Raw genomic sequence first — 13,918 nt, 5'->3', positions numbered from 1 at the left:
AGCTCCGTGGGAGATCGCCTTTATCTGCTTTTAAGGGGAAACCATGAACAGGTCCGTCTGAGACTCCCAGCTACGACCCCACCTTCTTAGATCCTGGACTGAACCATGTAAGAACCCCCCCCCCTTCCTACCCCTCCATCCGAGACCCTGAACAGATTTTTTTATTTTATTTTTATTTATTTTATGAGACCCTGGAAAGTCCAGTGTGGGCACCCCACCCGCCCCCCCTCTCATGCCCTCCGTTATGAGACCCTTGATAGACCCCACGCCCCCCCTTCCCGCCGAGTGAAAACCTAATCAGATCTTACAAAGCCCCATCCCACGTCCAGTCCAGACATCAAAGCCCAGTGACCCCAACAAAACACAGCCACATCCTAGGCATATGCAAATAAGCCCCACAATCCTATTCCATTATTAACACCCCCATACTCTTTAGGGCTGTATCCCAAATCCCTCACATACTCGTAAAAAGCATTTTCCCGTGGGAGCGGTAGTCTTAGCCTCCCACCCCCTTCCCTCCCAGTGCCACCTGTGGGAATCCGCCGGGTCGAACTCCTAAGGGAGGGTGCATTTTAGAATTCCTCCAGCTGCGCACACCGCAGCCCATCAGCACCAATAACGGGGAGCCCCAGTCCTGCGGGAGGGGCCCACGAGAGCCTGGGGGGTCTCCTCCGGCACCCGGGGAGGGAGCGCCGCGCCGGGGGACTCGCACAACTTCACTCAATCCGGCTTTGTCACTCAGCATTGGCATGTGGGAGTCAGGCAAGGCGAAGAGGCGGGGGCGTGGGGCGGGAGGTGGAGAGAGAGCGATGGGTGCAACAGAGGAGAGGCAGGAATGAAGAAAAGAGGGCTAGACAGAGAGTGTCATGAAATGAAACATTCGAGTAACCCGAGAATTTTCTCTGAGACCAGTTCGTTAAGTCGTGATCCCGCTTGGCGTTAATAGGCTGCACTCGCATCTCCGACTTTCTGACTGTGGGGGAACCGTGATAAGCCTGATTTTAACATATTTGCCCTATAACATTGTATTTAAAGTTTCAAAATATTATCCATAAATTTAGTCGTCACTCTGATGGGATTTGCAGCAGCATCTCAGTAACACTAATATGCTGCTGCTAGGCTGCTTCGCAGATACACAGACCAGCATTAGCGAGGAGGAAATAGAGACAAGTTGAGACAGACATTAGCCTGTTAACAATTAAGATGGAACTCCGTAGTGGATGAGGTCACTTTAATTACCGAAGCAATGCGCGCTGCTAAATTAAAATGAGAAGAAGGGGATTAGAATAACCTCTGTTGGTCAGAGTGAACATTGAAAGGCATCAATGTGCGGGCACGTGAGCGCAGTTACTATGGTTACGCACACGAGGAATCCCCGTGCAGGGGGAAGGGAACAGGGTCCAGGCAACCTCAACAAATATATCTTAAATTGTTTTTATAAAGGCAGGACGAAAATGATGCTTTGCAGCAGCAGCCAGCTCGATGCCGCTGGAGATTGCTGTTGTGAAGGCATTTTTTTTTATTGTGGCCAGTGCACAATAAAACTGTAAAACTATTTTTACAATGTATCAAATAAGCGACTGCACGTACAGTGGGCAACTAAATTATTAAACCAGCGGGCAAATAAATTGCTTTATAACCACGAGCTATGCCTGGGGTAAAGTATACTTGTCGAGAAGATAGGTTTGGAAAGATGCACAAAGAGAAGGAAGTGTCTGATATTTGGATTAGACCCTGTAGTTTCAACCTGTCTTAACTGTGGGTAAAATTTGCAGATGCGCTCGGAGGAGGCACATTTTTGGGTAGAGGAGGTCTGATCAGGATACGACTTTAAGGAGATGGTTACTGCAACGTGGCCTAATCTGACTTGCTGCGGGGGCAAACAGAATACAGATGTCCAAGGAGTGACCACTACACCAAAAGCATCTGCCTCGCCAACCATCCCACTGAAAACAAGTCAGGTCCCGGGCCGGCAGCCAATCACAGCGCGGCCCGGGAATGACGTCATGGGGGTGTCCCGGGCCGGCAGCCAATCACAGCGCGGCCCTTGACAAAGGGGCGGGGCTTAAAAAAACACCGCGAAACGCCCCCGAATCGCGTTTTCAAGAGAAAGCGTGATTGACAGCCTCTGTCTCCCAATGGCTAGCCTCCATTTATGGAGCTAGCCAATGGTAGACAGAGGCTGAACCAAAGTACATATGTAGGATCATGAGGTTTCGCCGTGGGCGGAGCAACTGCTACGCAGTTGCAACGCCCAGGGCGAAACCTAAAAAGATCTGGTCACACTAGGATTGCTAAAACACAGAATGCTGCCACCCCCGTGCATGCTTGTACCTGTGACTGCAATCTCCTGTCACTACAGACAGTGCTCTTTGTGCACCGCTCCAGGGGCCAGGGCTGCACTCACATCAAGGGGCGGGCCTAATCTTTTGCACAGAAACTAGATTATCGTGATGCAGGAGGCAAATCCCCAAAACCAGGTTATGAGGTACTTTCACTTGGGCAATAAGGAGAGAGGACACAACTATTCACCATGCAGGAGACTCTCCTATTCCAACTTTCATGTATCCCTCTCCCTATATACACTTATAACCATGGCCACTAAAAGTTGTTTCCAATTTTTTTGTGAAAGGCATGTCAATGTGGCCACAATGAATTGAATAAATTATTTGTCTAAAACAAGCTGGAGGAATTATGTCACCAACCCTCATAAGCAATCCATTCTCAAGAGCTAATTTGAAGGCTCCTTTCCAAACAGATTGATGATCAAGTCTTAACATTTTTTCTTTGGGACATTCTTCAGACCCAAGCCTCATCACCTACTTTGAAGTCATATTGTTACCTAACTCAGTGCACCAAACTGTCATATCATTACAAACCACAAAACCATCAACTTTGGCAATTATGCATTCTTCAATGTCCTCTTCATCCCGATGAACATCCACTTCCTTTTCACCACTGAGAATAACAACTATGGCTTGGCGGTCAGTCCTAGGTATAAAAGGTCCCTCTACAGATAAGATTTGAATTTTCCGAAGGGCATGCAAGATTTCCTTTTCAATAACTGAGTATGTTCTTTCAAATTATTTCAAGGTTCTTAATGCAGAACCCATGGTTACTTTAGTTACATCATCATTTTTGCAGAGTACAGCACCAAAGCCACACAAACTTGCATCAACACTAGTAAACATGAACTTCCACACACGGTTGTAGTGCAAGTGCTGAGCAAACACTTTTTGTCCAAATTTGGGTTGGCCATTTTTTAAGTAGCATTTGAAACTTTCATTTACTTTTGCAAAATCTGTTAAAGTTTTTTAATAGACATTTTACATTCCTAAAAATGAATGCAGTTGATCCCTTATCCTTGGAAGGGAAACCTTGATAATGCTGTTGATTAAACAGGGTTATGGCTTAACCCTTGGAACAATAGTACATGATCCAGGTACCCAGCGTTATGTGTTTTGAAAGTGCATATGTTTTTTCTTAAAGTTATCCCCCTGTTTTCTAAAATAGACAAAACGTATTCAACAGCAGTATTATTCTTTCTTGTTAACAATCAGAATGTCATCCGGGAAGGCCAGTTAGTCAGTCTGTCAGTAAAAATGCTTTATTTGGTTACAGTAACCATAAATACTTGTTAACATATTAAAATACGTATTACAGAATCATGAAACCATCAAGCAACCGTACAACAAGTTATAGATATATTGCGATAAGATTAATTCAATAAAACCATATTACATATATAGGAGATAGTTTGACCGAACAACCATTAAAAAAATTGAAGGCCTGCCCGTAATGGCTTGCAGACCCCGTCACAGAGTGCAACTATGTTTAACAGATCTCTGAATATAATTTGCTACATCCCAGCAAATACAAGGTGAAGGGAGCATCTGAGGACATAGCAATGCTGACCTTCAGTGTTCGATATTGGCAGAATTCAGAATAAGTTTCAAGAAATGTATTCTGCGTGCATTATAGTCATCGCAAAAAAAACATAAAGTGCAAAGTAGACAGAGGTGAACCCAGAGTTAGGAGGGCCCGGTGCTCTAACATGTTTGCGATGGAGTACTCTGACCACCAAACTAAAAAATAAAAAAGCTGCCTAGTCTGTAGTAGCAGAAAAAGTTGTGCATACACTGTACAAGTTACATAAGGTACCCAGATAAGAGAATGAGCTCTAGGTCTGACGAAATTGTTTGTAGCAGTGTTGTTGTATGTACTTTATTCGATACAAATTTATCATAAAAGCATATACATTCTCAACTCATAAATAAAAAAAAACATTTTTTACATGCAACCAATGTATAAAATCGTATAACATTTATCATAAAAAATATGTACAATCAAAAGTCAATTAAACCAGTTAATATACAGCCAATAAAAACAATAGTTCAAAATGGGCCCTCAGCCACCTTGCTCTTCTTTTTCGTTAGCAGCTTGGTGCGGGTTAACCAAGCACTGCCCAAGTACTTGGCTACCCCGCAGATCATGACAAGGGAGGTAGTGTCAGATTTTAAAATGCGTAGCGCCATCCTGTGATTCCTAAAGCCCAACTTTTTGCAAATGGGTTTAAGCCATTTTCTTCTCGCTACCCTATAGGCTGTACAGGCAAAAAGGAAGTGGGCAAGGGACTCAGTAGGGGCTGCACAGCCAGGGCAAGAAGCAGATGCTGGATTGCACTGCTCCCATCCTGCTGTTAGTTCGTTGAGCGGAAGGGTTCCAAACCTCAACTTCAAATAGAGTGTCCTGTCTCTAGGAATTTGAATGAAGTCGAGAAAGGGTTCGAGCTTCCGGACAGGCTTATGTTCCAGAAACTGCTCAGTAAGAATCCCCCAATTGGAACTGAGCATCTCCTCCGCCTGCACCCACTCCCAATATGCTTTCTTGATTACTTGCTTAGGTGGGGGAGTCTGGCTAACCCAAGTTTCCCCCAACCCTATGTCTGATAGGAGCTGTCTAAGCTTACATATCCACTTAATCTTATTGCATGTATCCAATTTGATGAGTTCGTTAAGGGCAGCAGCATAATTGGCAATTCGCGGGTCCTTCCTAGACGTACCCAAAATAATAAAGGGCCGAGCCGAACAATATCTTTAATGGAACGTTTTCCCAGATCCTGCCGAAGTGGCTTCAATGGAGTGGAAGATGGTAGAGAAACCAGACCTCTAAAGAACTTGTTCTCTTTGTAGCAGTGGCTCTGATTGGCTCGGTGAAGATTTTTCGGGGGTGGGATCCGTTGATGTTAAGGAAGACATGGAGGACATTCTTAGTCCAATTAATGTTGAGGATATTTAGAAGAGAATGGCAGCAGAGGTGACGGGCACGCAAATGATCCCACGCTCGTATATTGAAGGTCTGGGTGAGTAGCGGTGAGAGGAGTTGGTCTATCACAGTGGTTTAGTTCCTCTGGTAATATGGCTTTGCCTGTTGAAGCTAATGCTACAATCTGAGGGGTTGATTGACTTAGATGAAGGCTGAAGGTTGCTCTAAGGTACATTAGTGCTGAACACATGAGGTAGCTTCATGGTAGGGGAGGTCTGAGAGGCCGCAGAGGCTGGAGGTGCAAAGAGGGAGAAACTATGGTTCATTCAGGGTGGAAGCTGTCACTAAGGCTCAGTCTTAGCGCCAATTAAGTTAGAGCCGAATAGACCGAACATGTAGTGTGTGCTGTGTTTTTTGTGGCAAAATTCCCAAAAAATCAGTTTTATAAATGACTGAATTAAATTTAAATGAATGAATAAGGTTTTCTGGATCTTATTTCCAATCAGCATGATAGGATTCAGAACAAAAGAGAAATGTGAAAATTACAAAGAAACAATATCATGCATAAACTGAGAAATAATATATACAAATGTCAAACATTAGCACATGCTCGGACAAAATAATCAAATACTGAACTGTAGATATAACAAGTGGGCTATGAATTCTTAAATTCATTTTAAATAATAGAGAAGATTCAAGAGGCTCTGTTGCCTTCTACAGACTGCCAAAGGAATTGGATATATATTTCCTTTGATCATTGGAATCCGAGGCTTTGGAAAACAACATATAAATTACATTTTAGCCTATTAATGCTAAAGTTGCTGCAGGATAAAATCTTGTAGAGGGTCGGATGTGGCGCGTCGGCCATAGTTTGGAGACCCCTCGTCTACATTGCGAAAGGAGGTCTTCACTGATTTAAATGTCTTGTGCTGATTAGTATTGGCATGTCAAAGAGGCAACTAGCTTGTTGACTCGACTCTGGGCCACTGAAAGATGTGCCACTTTTGAGAGGGTTTGCTTGCTGCATATGTGCATCATGCAGTTTGCACAGGACCTTTAAACTTGAGCAAGAGATGTTTAAAATCATAAGATGCGGTGACTTTTTAAGTCATTCTTAGGTTTCACGAATTAGGGCATGTGGGCACTGAACCAAGCAGGCTTTCATAGTGTTTGGCCAGTTGGGGGCAGGGTGAGCCCTCCCTGGCCAGATTGTGATACTGGGTGCAGCTGAGAACAGCACTTCAATCGCCATTGGAGATCTAGTACTCATTGGGAGCCATGAGCAGGGGATTGCAAAGTTCAGCCTCATAATGTGGTGCCTTTATTTTTACAAATGTCCAGAGGGAGAAATCCAATCATTATAGGCACTAGAATATCAAAACAGACTACTTGGGTGATACATGAGGATAGATAAAAGAGCCTACAGTGTTGAGCAAGAAGCTCAATAGAAAGTATAATGGAGGTTGGCTCAGGATTACAAGAACTGGTACCGTATGGCAGAGAACGAGTAGGAAGAGCCATAAGCACAAATGTAGTTTCAGCAGAGCTTTACACTGGCTGGAAGATTATAGTAAGAAGGGTGGAACTTTACAGTCTAATATGGAAATGCAGGCAGCCATCTTGTAAGATAAACCTTCCCTTATGTATTGATTTACAGTGGCGGTGCAATGTAGTCAGAAGGTATCTTCTGCGCATGGTTACTATATGTTAGTACTGCAAATAAAGTAGTGTGTGGTATACGTTCAGCATAACTTACATAATCGTACCTTGTTGTCTCCTTTAGTTTAGAAATTGACAGCTACGTAGAATGCTCACAAATAATCCAGTGTCTCACTTTACAGGTGGATGGAACATGCCGTTGGACAGCAGGTACGTGACCCTGACTGGCACCATTACCCGGGGCAAAAAGAAAGGCCAGATGGTGGACATCCATGTGACACTTACTGAAAAGGAACTCCAGGAGTTGACCAGGTCCAAGGAGCCTCTGAAGGATGACGCACAAGAGGGGAAGAAGAGGTGCGCTGTTGGCTTGGACAAGGGCCCTCAGATCCTCCTGTGGAGTATCGCCTGCCTCCCAGTCATCTTCGTGCTCTCCTTCGTCTTATCATTCTACTATGGCACCATCACGTGGTACAACATCTTCTTAGTTTACAATGAAGAGAGGACATTTTGGCACAAGATTACCATCTGCCCCTTCCTGATGATCTTTTATCCCTTCATTATTGTGTCTGTGTCCTTCTCCCTGGGCCTCTACACCGCCATCACGCAAATCTCCTGGTCATTCAGCGAGTGGTGGCGTGCGGTGAGGGATATGGAGAAGGGGTTCTGCGGCTGGCTCTGCAGTAAGCTGGGCCTGGAAGACTGCTCCCCTTACAGCATTGTAGAGTTACTAGACTCGGATAACGTCTCAGGCAGCCTATCTGGGAAAGGCTCGGCTCAGGGAGTGGATACCTCAGCAGTCTGAGGATTTGATTCACTCTAACTCAGATTTGAGTTCAGATTAAGGTCACTGGTCATTTTCCTGGTTCTAGGCACTTTACCACAGGCGCAAATTGACAACAGTATTCCTCTGAACAATATTTGGACCTTTCACGACATTACTACTTACGTTTATATATTATTTTATGTATTTGACATATTAGCTACTGATCATTTTTAACAGTGTTGCGTTTTAGCAAGACTGCACTGCTGTAGTGTGAACCACCATAACCATGTGCAGGGAAGAGCCAAAACTGTTCCTTGCAATATGCGTGTGCCAAAAACAGATTTGTGGATCACTTCGGCTGCTTTGAAAACTACTTTAGGATTATGTGCAATGAGATATTTTTATGTTTATTTTTTATCTTCGCTCCAAATATTTGTTTTGCCCTTTAGTGTTTGTGCCTGTTAAGGCATTTTTTAAGTGCATTTGATAACAGCAGTACTTTGAAAAATCTTGAGTAAATCAAATTGTTGCTTTGATGTTTTGGGTCAGTCTGAGTTCCTTTTTCAGGCCTAGCTTTAATTCTTGTTTCATGCATAACCTGGGCTATTCTTCCTCTTTCAGTCCAGGTTTGGGTTCCTGTTTCAAGCTCAGCCCCGGTTCCCGCTCGATTGTCCCCCTCATGTATTTTGTTGAAAAAGAAAACATCTTTATTTCTTGGCCACGCCCTTTGTACCTTTGAATCTTCCAGAGGTTACTTCTATTGGGGGTCAAGCATCGTTCACCCTTCGGTGAGACCGGCACACAAGCAGAGACCTCCAATGGGGACCAGCACAGCAGCACTATGATGCTACTCAGTCTGCAGTACTTGGAGCACCAAGAGCAACTTCCAAATATTTTAGGATCCCTTCATGCATAGAAATGCCATTTGAAAATAGGCATAGTCATGTTTGCTAGGAACCTATGGTATGTATTTTCTAAATGTAAACCACCCTTGTTACTAAGCCATTTTAAGACACACTCAGTCCCATGGTGTCTCACTTCAGTCTGTAATGGTGCCTGGTGCTAATACTATTAATGCTGTTAATGGGACTGATTTGTATAGCTTGTAGTTAAACAGAATATCGGAAATTGAAATATCATGGACCAAAATATCGCGTCAAGAATATCGAGGACACAAATATGGTGACTGTTAGTTTCTATCGGTATGCACATTTTTACTATAGATACCACCACATACATGTACCTTTACAATATATACATCTTCAAGGTATGCAGATATGGAGTTAAGAATAGTAAATCTAGACTTGCCTATTTGCACTAACCTCAATATTTTAGCCCTTGAAATTTGTGACACAATATTATGTCCAGATGATATTTCTGTTTCCGATATTCTGTCAGTGATCCGTATAGCACACACTGCGTTGCCTTTTGTCGCATAAACTATTTCTGACTTAATAGCATTCATTTTTATCAAACTGAGAATAGTTTGAAGGCTGAGCAGGCCTCTCCCTGCAAGATTTTAAGCCTGGAGACGTACAATGATTCGGCTGCATATGTGCATCTGACTGAGTGATCTTGCCAATTTATGTTTCAACATGTACATTTCTTACCACTATTTACAGGTTCTTCTCCTTTATCAAATTCTTTCACTGTCCATTGTGTTTTCAATATCTAAGTACTTTTCATCTCTGTCATGTTTTTCACACATATTTTGTTCTCATTTTTGCTACTTTTTTACATTTTATGATTTAAAAATTTAACCAATCATCAAGTACCGGAATAATTTCTGAAACTCTTGTACTCAGTCAGGTGTATCACCGTGGATTATAATTAATCTATTAGCTGTCAAGTCTACGAATTCCGCCAAAGCTTGCTAATCTGTGGCCCTATCCAGGTAATTCTGCCTTCCAAGTCAGTGATCACGTGTTTAGCACATTAACAGATGTTTGTGCTGGCAAGTCTTGTAAGGGTGCAAGTTAAGAATATTGTAGCTTGGTTTCCAGCACATTGTTTGTGTAGTAAATAAGTCAATGGCTCATCAGTTTGGCTTTGCTACTAGTGAATTTGCCACCACAACCAATGCATGGATCGTGTTATTTTCCATCTCTGACAAGCATCCTCTGTTGTTGCAAACTGCACCATACTATGTTTGTAATGTTTGATTTAATAAAAAAGACCATGTTCTTTGTTGCGGGGATGAAGACAAGGGTGGGATGCCAGTCATTGCGTGATGTTTTAATCTTACACCTGGTGGGCATCGGACTGCTTGTTTGCACTTGTAAATAGAGGAATGTCTGTACATCTGACTCGGTTGCACTGTTTTCTTCGAGGGTTGCACATGTCGGGGTAAGCACGATGCCAGCCTGCATGACATTGGAAAAGCATGTTCGGCTGGTTTTGTTTGGCACTGATTAAATATGTGTAAGAGAGTACAAGGCTGTGTGTTGTTATTCTTCAGAGTCTAAAAAAAAACCAGTGCACTTTGGTGTCTAGAGGAGTCAGAGGAATGGGGACACTTTTCATCATCTACTTTCTATTACCAAGGTGTTGCTGAGCCCAAATATTGCTTTCTTGTTTGTGTTAGATATATCTTCTAGTTCCCAAAAGCCATGATCTCTCATGCATTATCAAACATCATTAACATCCTGATAAACCAAGGCTGACGTAAGGAACTGTCAATTCAATGTTATTTGCAGGAAGCTAGTTTATGACATTTATTTACAAAGATTAAAATTTAGGGTGGCTTCATTCTAATGCTGCGTTGCAAGATCAAAGAAAATTCAGCTCCCACAGTATTTTTACTTACCATTCAGCTTTTCTGCCTCTAGCACCATAAGACCTCATAACACCCACCAACAGGTTCTACTTTTGCTTTAGTATACACATTGTACATTGTAACAAGGAAAGAATTTAGCATTGGACGTCTTAAGGTACCTTTGGAGTGTTGACTAGTAAAATACTGAGATAACATTCCCATGAAATTTTTATTGGGCACTGGGCACTTATTACACTGCAAATTTCTCCATCACTGTGTGCACCTCTTTATCTGTGTTATCTGTCTCTACCTGTAAGCAACTCAGGTGTTGTGTAGTTCCTACTAATCCGTAGTATCTGCTTGTTTGTTGGACAACATAAACTTTGGGCGAGGTGCCTAGACTGATACCTGGCAGCCCCGCAGGAAATGTTGGCCCAGACACCAGCTAGCTCACAGTGCCACCATAAGCCCCCCTAATCCTACCAGGGAGTGAATGGTTTCTGGCAACCACTGAACATGAACACGCTGACCCCTCAGGGATCGTAGAAACAGATCAGAACGTTTGTCCCAGTCACTCGTGCTTCCTTGTGCTCAGAGAAATATACAGAATACACAGTGGGCCGTTTTCAATACATTTATTGAACTAACGTTATTCTTGTATAGAATACATGTGCTGCGATAATCAGAAGACAGAAGCAGACACAACAAGCACCAAAAGAGTGAATAGTAGATATAGTTCTACCATGGTGCTAAAACAGTGTATATATGCAGGCATATAAACAAGGAAGTAATCAGGCGTACTCCTACTATGCAAACTGTACTCTGAGTGTACCTAGAGTGTGTGTCAGTTTGAAGCCAAGAATCCCACCAAAGGACAATCCAACCCCATTAACTGGTGGGAGAGAATGCAGAAGCCAGTCTTTTTTTTTTAAAGAATCTTTTTTATTGAGTAAACAAAAACAAAACTCAATTACAGTTCAGTATCATTAACTTCAAACAAGCACAGTGCATTAGTACGGTATCAATCAGCAGATTGCATTGGACCAGATCCCTTGCATTGTTTCTTGTTGCTTCCTTTGACTTTGAACTTCACTCTCCCAAGTGGTCTCTTACCAGTGGGGAAGTATCATTGAATGATGTGCATATCATCCCTCTACTTTCGTTCCATGCTCCCCAGATTCTAGACCACTTTTGTGGACACCCTCTTCCCTCCTATACCACCCTTTCTGCCTGCATGCACCAAACCATATCAGTTTCCCAATCCCTGAATTTGAGCCTAGCAGCTCCTTTCCAGGATCTTACTATGTTACGTTTCCATATACCCAAGGGAGACCCACGTTCTCTCCGCTCTTGATAGGTCTGTTGCGTCCCATATGTTCAGAAGGCACCATCGGGTTGAGACCTCCATTGTTTTCTGACAGGTTAATAACAGTGCCGATGTTACCTTCCCCCAATATGTCTGGTGAATGGGGCATTCCCACCATTGGTGCATGTATGTTCCTATCTGTCCACAGCCCCTGGGACATGCAGTGGAATTCAGGGCACCCACTTTGACCAATGCTGAACTTGTATAGTATGCTCTGTGTAGGATTTTGAGGCAGAAGCCAGTCTTGGCCACAACCTGGACACCCCCTCACGGAGATATCAGACCGCTGCGTGTATTTGTATTTGTATAGCGCTAATCACCGGCAGGTCTCTAAGCGCTTTGGAGGCGAGGCCAGGGGTCGTGGGCAGATCGAAAAAGTTCCACAGTGTTGAGGTGGTTTAGACGGTGATCAGTGCTTCCCTGAACAGAAGTGTTTTGAGTTGTTTCCTGAATAAGAGAAGTGCCGGTTCTTTGCGTAGATGGTCTGGTAGCTGATTCCAGAGTTGTGGAAGTACTACGGAGAAGGTTCTGCCCTGTCTAGATGCAGTATTGCATCTACGGGTGGCCAGGTTACAGGCCTCAGATGACCGCAATGTGCGCCCTGGAACATAGATCTTCATGCATTCCTTAATGTAGGCCGGAGCTTTGCCATAGATTGCTTTATGGGCAATGCAAAGACCTTTAAACTTCACTCTTTGTCTGATGGGAAGCCAGTGAAGTTTGTGAAGCAGAGGGGAGGCATGGGTGCGTCTCGGCAGCCTAAAGATCAACCTGCATCATTAAGCACTACTTGGAGTTTGTTAATTAGTTTTTGAGGAAGGCCAAGATATAGCGCATTTCCATAATCCAATCTAGAGACAATTGTGGCTTGCACCATCATTTGTAGAGAAGTAGTGGAGAGAAGGGGGCACGTTTCCGTAGTTGTCTTAGGAGCCCTATACAGGTGCCTACCACTGTGGTGATTTGGTTAGTCATGGAGAGCTCTTGGTCCAGTTTAATGCCTAGGCTTTTTACGGCGGCGGTGGGAGTGGGGGTAGTGCCCAACTCCTGGGGCCAAAAACAATCATTCCATGGGTTGTTTTTTGTGGGGATCACAAGAATTTCAGTTTTTTCAGGGTTAATTTTCAATGAGTTTTCAGTCATCCAATTTGTGGTGAATCTGAGGATATTTTGTGCCGTTTCCTGGGCGCGGGTGGTGTTGTCAATTCGAAAAATGAGCTGGGTGTCATCTGCATAGTTAAAGACACGACAGTCCATGTTGGCTAGGGCTGTTACCAGGGGTTGTAGGTAGATGTTAAAGAGGAGCGGGGATAGAGCAGAGCCCTGTGGGAAGCCACAAGTGAGGGCACCCCTGTTTGATACCGTTCCCCTAGCTGAATCCTCTGGGATCGCCCTGTGAGAAAGTATTCCAACCACTGGTAAGCCGATCCTTGAAGACCTAAGGCTGTTAGACGGTCCAGAAGCCGGGTATGATTGACCGTATCGAACGCCGCTGATAGGTCTAATAAAATCAGGGTGCTCGGTTGTTTTTTATCAGCCATAGTTCTTAGGTCATCAAGGACCGAGAGCATCACTAGTTCAGTACTGTGGTGTGCTTTAAAACCCGCTTGTTGCAGTTGGAGTAGTTGGTGTTCTTCCAGGAAAAGTGAAAGAGTTTTTAGAACGTGTTGTTCTATCACTTTAGCCAGGAAGGGAATTTGGAAAATCGGTCTATAATTCTTGAGGCTGGCGGCGTCCGCTCCCGTTTTGTTTAGGAGGGGAGTTACTCTTCCTTCCTTTAGATTGGAAGGCAGGTAACCAGTCTTCACAGAGCTGTTTATTAGTGCCAGAAACTGGTTTTCCAAGCCAGGGGCAGCCATACGGAAGATCCTTGGGGATCAGGGGTCGGCAGGGGAGCCTGATTTAGTGCAATTCATTAATTGTATTAGTAAGGTATTGTCCAATGGAGGGAAAGCCGTAAGTTGATGGCCAGATGGGCGATCTGCCTGAAAGTGGACTGTCACATTTTGGTTGATTTGGATACTGTCCATCTCAATGATGATGTCTATGACTTTTTTCAGGATGTAGGACTGGAAGGTATTACAGTGCTAAAGAGACATCTGCAGTT

The 13,918-nt window shown here is 43.7% G+C and overlaps 1 protein-coding gene across 1 annotated transcript in view; it reads left to right on the top strand.

Annotated features, from left to right (window-relative positions):
* Positions 1 to 10,125, top strand: part of TMEM169 (transmembrane protein 169) — a 49,473-nt gene extending 39,348 nt beyond the window's left edge. Inside the window, exon 3 of the mRNA XM_078679278.1 lies at positions 7,107 to 10,125. Within this exon, the coding sequence (XP_078535404.1) occupies positions 7,107 to 7,729 (623 nt within the window). The 3' untranslated portion in view covers positions 7,730 to 10,125. The remainder of the gene's footprint in view (positions 1 to 7,106) is intronic.
* The last annotated feature ends 3,793 nt before the right edge of the window (positions 10,126 to 13,918 follow it).

This window comes from Lissotriton helveticus, chromosome 3_1, assembly GCF_964261635.1.
Source record: "Lissotriton helveticus chromosome 3_1, aLisHel1.1, whole genome shotgun sequence".
Lineage (NCBI taxonomy): Eukaryota > Metazoa > Chordata > Amphibia > Caudata > Salamandridae > Lissotriton > Lissotriton helveticus.
This window is presented reverse-complemented; position numbering and strand designations above follow the sequence as displayed.